The sequence below is a fragment of the Carlito syrichta genome, unplaced genomic scaffold (genome assembly GCF_000164805.1).
Source record: "Carlito syrichta isolate Samal-C Ts95f unplaced genomic scaffold, Tarsius_syrichta-2.0.1 Scaffold313936, whole genome shotgun sequence".
NCBI classification, from domain to species: domain Eukaryota; kingdom Metazoa; phylum Chordata; class Mammalia; order Primates; family Tarsiidae; genus Carlito; species Carlito syrichta.
The window spans coordinates 1,474,463-1,481,039 of record NW_007258032.1 but is presented as its reverse complement, the minus strand read 5'-3'; the positions used below and the strand labels follow the sequence as shown (position 1 = coordinate 1,481,039).

Genomic DNA, 6,577 nt, shown 5'->3' with positions numbered 1-6,577 from the left:
TCTATTTTTAAAAATATTTTAAAAAGGAAGTTTCTGGCCAGGTGCAGTGGCTCAAGCCTGTAATCCTAGCATTTGGGGGGGCTGAGGTGAGAGGACTGCCTGAGCCCACGGGTTCGATAACAGCCTGGGCAATTTGGTGAGACCTCATCTCTACAATAAATCAAAAAATTAGTCAGGTCAGTCAGGTATGGTGGTGCATGCTTGTAGTTCCAGCTACTTGAAAGGCTGAGGCGGAAGGATCATCTGAGCCCAGTAGGTCGAGGCTGCGGTGGCTGTGAGCATGCCCCTGCACTCCGGCCTGGGCAACAGAGTGAGACTCCAACTCAAAAAGAAAAGAAATTTCCTGGCCAGGTGCAGTGGTTCACCTGTAATCCCAGCACTTTGGGAGACCGAGGTGAGAGGACAGCCTGGGTAACTTGGTGAGATCGTGTCTCTACAATAAATCAAAAAATTTGCTGGGCATGGTGGTGCTCCAGCTGCTTGGAAGGTTGAGGAGGAAAGATCACCCGAGCTCAGCAGGTTGAGGCTGCGGTGACCGTGAGTGTGATACTGCACTCCAGCCAGAGTGACAGAGTGAGATTTCTAGTAAAAAAAAAAAAAAGTTCCTTAGCCTCTTCTTAAGAGAAAACAAGGGAAAGTTAAAAAGGTTCCTTTTGTCTCTTTGTGCTCCAAAGCTTTTGTTTCATTTTATTTCGATTCTGGCTGACCAGAAAAAGGAATTCTCTCTAGTTGGGCCGAGTTTGTAACTCCTTGCTGAGTCTGCACCCCACCCTCCCGTCTCCCTCCATCACCCTGACCCTCACCTTCTCAAGGCTGGATCTTGGAAATAGCTCTTTGCCTCTACTCTCTTTAATGTCATTCTGTTTTTCTCAAATCAATTTTCCTAAAATATTCATTTAGCAAACATCTCTATTGAGTACTTATTACATGCTAGGCACTGTAGGGGATGATGTGGTGACTGCCCAGAGCCTCTCTCAGGAATGAAGGATCTTCACCTCAGCTGCTAAGAGTGTGGATGCCAGAGAGTCCTCAGAAGTCAGCCCCTTGGGGGTTTGGCTCAACTGAAAAGAACTTCCTCTCCAGGCCAGGTCACTTTCTGGTAGCAGCTGGCATCCAAAGGCTGAGGATAACCCCCAGGGCCAGCCCAGCTCCAGAACATGGGGTTCACTGAGGCCCTCATGGGGCTTGGATGACTGCTCCATGTGCCATGGAAGCCCAGCTGGAGGGGGTAGGACTGAGGGGGTCTCCACTCCAGCCCTGCTGGGAACACCCTCTGCAACTGGGGCCCACCCTGTTAGCCTGCTGGGATTTCAAGTGAGGTTCTGACATCCAGTCTGCATGCTCAGGTCTGAGGAGAGCTGAGCTCTGATGCTGGCTAAAATTTGCCCGGAAATCATTTTAGCAAAATATTATGTCCAACAAACCTCTAGACAGCAATAATCATATTGAAATAAGCAGTTCTCTGACTGGCATCTCAGAGAAACTTGTGGACTGGGACCCATGGCCCCTCTTCCCCTGCCTTCTCACTGGGGACCAGTCAGGTTGCCTGAAAAAGTGTGGAGGCTTAGTGGACTGAGACCTGCCAACCTGGTCAGCTCCTGTGGACCTAAAGGCCTGAAGTGAACAGAGCAGCTCCAGGGTGAGCAGCTGAGGTGACTTCCCAATGGGACAGGGGGTGGGGTTGGCCAGTGAAGGGGGTGGTGGCTGTGAGGCACAGCCTGGAGTGAGTGTGACCTCCCCTCTTCCACGTCAGACTTCCCTCTCCCTTCTTCATCCTGTACTTTCTGAAATGAAGCCTGCTGACTAACATATTTCCATCCTTCAAAACAACTATCTTCTGCCAGCTCTTGTAACTTCTGAAAGCGAGGTCTTTCTCTGCTGCTGATTCATTGGTCCCCTTTGTGAAGTCCTGCAGTGTAGACTCATACTGCCCTCTACATTGGCTCTTCACATTTCTTTCATGGCATCATAAAATTGGAAGACAACCTGGAGGCCACCTAGTGATACTCCGAACCTTGAGAGCCCTTCTCTAAATCCTGACAGGGCTCAACAGTCCTCAACTGGGAGCTCACTGTCAGAGGACTGGTCTATCTCTGAAGCTACTCAGAAATTTCACTTCTTTTCCCCTGATAGTCTCTCAAGTCAGATCGGTCACATAGGAATCACTTCCTGAGTGCTTGAATACAGGAGTTCACTGGTGAATCCTCACAATGGTCCTATAAAGAAGTCAGGTAGGATGTGTTCAAGAAGCACTAAGGCTGATTTGGCATCCTAGAGCCCCTTGGCTGCATTTCCAGGCACTCTAAGAGCTGGGAGAACCCTTCAGGGGTCACAACAGGTGAGGGGCTCGGGCTGAAAGCTGGCAGCAGGCAGGCACAGCTCCCCGGCACACCCATTTGCAGGACTGAGGCTGGGAGAGAACAACGAGGCTGTGAGCAGGCTCTCAGATGTGCCATGGCTGTGGCTGGAGGAACTCCTCCTCTGGCTTCTGAGAGGGAGGAACACAAGGGGGCAGGCATACCTCTGCCAGTCATTAGCTGCCGCCTGCTGTGTGGTCAGTCAACAGAGCCTGTCTTTATTCACCCTGACCCCCCAACAAGCTTCTCTGCCCAGCTACCTATATACCACATCAGCCTTAGCAGCTCCAAGTTAAGATTTCTTGGTTGAGCTTTGTCACACAATCTCCATGAAGCCAGTAAGTTCCTTCTGCTGACACTAGTTTCTCCGTTGTCACTGGGAGCAAAGCAATATCTCTCTTGCTCTTTTTTTTTTTTTTTTGGGTTGGAGTCTCACTCTATTGCCCAGACTGGAGTGCAGTGGCCACTCCCGGCCACCGCAGCCTCACCTGCTGGGCTCCGGCGATCCTTCCGCCTCAGTCTTCCGAGTAGCCAGAATTACAGGCACGTGCTACCATGCCCGGCTGATTTTTTGATTTATTGTAGAGATGAGGTCTCGATGTCCAGGCGAGTCTTGAACCCACGGGCTCAGGCAATCCACTCACCTCGGCCTCCCAAAGGCACGGGATTACAGGCTGAGCCACCGAGCCCAGATCATTTTTTTTTTTAAGACATAGGGTCTTGATACATTGCCCAGGTTGGCCTTGAATTCCTGGGTTCAAGCAATGCTCTTGCCTCCCAGGAGCTGGGACTACATGCACCAGTCACCGCTCCCAGCTCCAAGGTCTCCATTTAATGTCTTCTAAGTAACAATTACATCTTTCAGAAATAATATTTATAATCATACTACCTCTGTTAAACTTCTCTCTCCTCTTAAAGATTGCTTAAAACAAACTGTTCTATTTCTTCCTGATGGATCCTGTCCTAAATTCCCCACTTTTCAGGCCCCTCCTACATGGTTTGAGGAAAAACAACAAACATGAAATCACCCAAGCAAACTAAGGACAAAGATGGTTTCTCTTCAGCTCTGCGGGTCCAGATCAGAGAAGCAGGGCAAGATGGAGACAGAAACCACTGGAGAAAGCAGTTGGCCATGTTTGAGGCAGTGGGGGCTGAGACAGCAAAGCCTAAGACTCCTTCAGTGGGGCTGAGCCCAGGTGAGGGGTAACCACACCACAGTGATGCCAATACAATGCCCTTCGTTCCATCGGCTCAGCCCACCCCAGGGTCAGGCAGATGACCCCCATGTCCCATGGCCTTGATGATGTCTCTCCCTGGGGCAAGGCTGGTGCTGCCACTGTGTCCCTTATGCAATACAAGTGTCACAGGAAACTGCCAATCAGAGAGCCCATACCCCTCAACAGTAAGCACCACTGTGGTCATGTCCAGGAAGCAGCAGAGAGGAGGCAGGGGAGATTTAATTTACATAGCAGCCACTTGGGGCCCAGTCAGAGCTGGGGCAGTGGGGGCATCTGTAACCCCAGAGGGTATCCCCGACTCATTCCCTGGGAGACCAGTCCACACAGGTCCTTGGACGGGTATCCCCAGGTTGTGCAGAGGAGGCTCCAGTCGAAAGAAGAGAGACATTTGGGAATAAGGCTGTCTCCAAGTGGGGGGAAGTCCACAGCCTGGAGTGGGTGGCCGAGGGGTCTGAGAGACCAGTCCATGTCCTGGGCAAGTCCTCAGCCTGGTGGCCCTAGAGGAAGCCCTCGCGGCGGAACTGTTCCTGGAGGAGGGCACGGTACTGATCAAAGCCTCCTTCCACCCGGGTGACGCTGCCTCCTTCGCACACCCACAGCTCCCGGCATACCAGCCTGATGAAGCGCTCGTCGTGGGACACCAGAATCACACCCCCCTGAAAGACAGGGCACACGTGATGCTCAGGGGCAGCAGGGGTGCTGAGGCCTGGGGGACAGTAAGGGCAAAGGCTCTCCTACCCTGAAACTGTTGAGGGCACGGCCCAGAGCCTCGATCGTCTCCATGTCCAGGTGGTTTGTGGGCTCATCCAGAATGTAGAAGTTGGGGCTGGAAGGCAGAACCCGGGAAGGTGGGCAGTTAAGGGATGGGGTGGGAGAAAACCCTTCTGATACAAAGGTGAGAAGATCACCTTCTACTGGGCAAGAGCTCTAGAAAATGAGGCCTCACCAGGGCATGGTCATCTGAGCAAAGGCCACTCGGCTCTTTTGGCCTCCAGACAAGCTGGCAACAGGACGCATGGCCAGCTCTCCAGAGATGCCATACCGGCCCAGCTGGTGCCGATACTCCTCCTCGGGCCTCCCTGGAAAATGACTCGTCAATTAGGTGGGTTCTTGGCCCAACTCCCTCCCTTGGCCCTCCAGCCAAGTTGCCAATGCCCATGTCCCTATAGATGAGGGCAGGCTGCTCTGCACCCATCCCAAAGCAGACCTGGCTACAAGGGTTGGCCTGTTTCTCCTTCCTCAACCCAAATCCCTAACACACCAGGAAACTTGCGTGCCAGCAATTCCACAGCACTGACATTCAGGTCCAGTTGCTCTACGTGGTGCTGGCTGAAATAGCCAATCTTCAGATTCCTGCAGGCAGATATGGAGGTGGAAAAGGGGGTGGAAGGCAATGGTCATGAGAGAGTGCAGGTGTGAGAGGCCGTGTGTGTGTGTGCATGAAGGCAGATGTGGGTCTCACCTGTGAGCATGTCTGATGCCTCGAATGGGTGCCAGGTCACCCATAAGTAACTTTAACATGGTAGACTTCCCTGCTCCGTTCTCCCCAACCTGAAGGGAACACAAAAATGTTACAGAATGTGTGTGAGAAAGATAAACACTGTCTGTTCTCACTCATATGTGGAAATTTAAGAAAGTCAAGCTCAGAGAAGTAAAGAGTAGAACTGTGGTGACCAGAGGCTGGGAAGGGTAGTGGGAGAGAGGGGGACTGAGAGAGAGGTTTGGCAGAGGTTGGGTTTGGCAGAGGTTGGTTAATGAAAACAAAATTGCATTTAGGTAGGAGGAATAAGTCCTGGTGTTCTATAGCACTACAGAGTGTCTATAGTTAATAATTCATTGTACATTTTCAAATAGCTAGAATATTTTGAATGTTCCTAGCCCAAAGAAATGATAGATATGCTGATTACCCTGATCTGATCACTATACATATACATTATCAAAATGTCACTCTGTTCCCCACAAAAATGTACAATGATTACATGACAATTTTAAAAAGGTGCACATGTGTGGAACACAGAGGGAAGATGAGAAGGGGTCCTGGGTAGTCCCAATGACTCCTTGAACAGCCAAAAAAATATTTTTTAAGGAACTATGCAGAAAAATAAATACTAAGGGAACCAATACTTGAGTATCTGCTAAGTGTTAGGGACTTACTTCTTCCAATAACCAAGTGAGGTAGATGTTATCTCCATTTTAAGGATGAGAAAACTGCTTGGTAACCAAGTCAGGAAATGAAACAGTCAGGATCTGAACTGACCCTGAAGCCTGTGCTCTCTCCTTGATGTCCCATGGTTTGAGAAAACTCAGAACCGAGACAAATAAGATAAAGCATTGCTTTAAGTATTCGTAAAACACACAAAATAGGTTCTTTCTCCCTGCAGGGTGGTTCTGTGAGGCCAGAGGACACGGTCAGCATAAGTCCAGCAACGTCCTTAGCCTTAAATCCTGTTCCTGTGGATCTCTTTCCACTACAGCCTGAGATCTAGGTCAATCCACACCACATACCGGGGCAGGAGAGTCTCAGCTCATGGAACAGAGAAACAGCATTCATACCACACAGATGCGGGACTCAAGATCAGCAGAGACGGAAAGACGACTGAAGATGACATGTTTAGGATCATAGTAGAAATCCACCTCATCTAACTGCAGAATTGGCGGTGAGAACTTCTCAAACCCATCAGGAAACCTGCATGCAGGAGGTGGGATGAGGATGTGGAGGTAGCCATAAGCCGGCGCCTCCCCACCAATTCTCTGGTCCAGTACTCACTTCATCACAACTTCTGATTCCTTGTCCACGGGTTTCAATTCTGGTCTGAGGGGAAAGATGGGGTGGACTACATTTATGACTTTAAAAACAACTTCTTGCCCAAGTAACATATGTTCAGGGAAAGCTTAGAAGAGGCTTATATTCCAACCATTCAGATACCACTATTTTTTTTTTTTTTTTTTGAGTTGGAGTCTCACTCTGTTGCCCAGACTGGA

At 50.1% G+C, this 6,577-nt stretch overlaps 1 protein-coding gene across 5 annotated transcripts in view; it reads right to left on the bottom strand.

Moving 5' to 3' along the window:
* Positions 1–3,167: 3,167 nt before the first annotated feature.
* Positions 3,168–6,577, bottom strand: part of ABCF3 (ATP binding cassette subfamily F member 3) — a 9,022-nt gene continuing 5,612 nt past the window's right edge. For 2 of the 5 annotated variants that reach the window (XM_021718866.1, XM_021718865.1), the window contains exons 15-21: positions 6,363–6,407; positions 6,149–6,281; positions 5,058–5,146; positions 4,857–4,948; positions 4,542–4,674; positions 4,334–4,421; positions 3,800–4,251 (exon numbers count right to left, since the gene is read on the bottom strand). In XM_021718866.1, coding sequence (XP_021574541.1) covers positions 4,093–4,251; positions 4,334–4,421; positions 4,542–4,674; positions 4,857–4,948; positions 5,058–5,146; positions 6,149–6,281; positions 6,363–6,407 — 739 coding nt within the window. In that variant the 3' untranslated portion in view covers positions 3,800–4,092. Of the gene's footprint in view, positions 4,252–4,333; positions 4,422–4,541; positions 4,675–4,856; positions 4,949–5,057; positions 5,147–6,148; positions 6,282–6,362; positions 6,408–6,577 lie in introns of all 5 variants that reach the window. The other 3 variants (XR_002482692.1, XM_008070698.2, XM_008070699.2) reach the window with 3 other exon arrangements.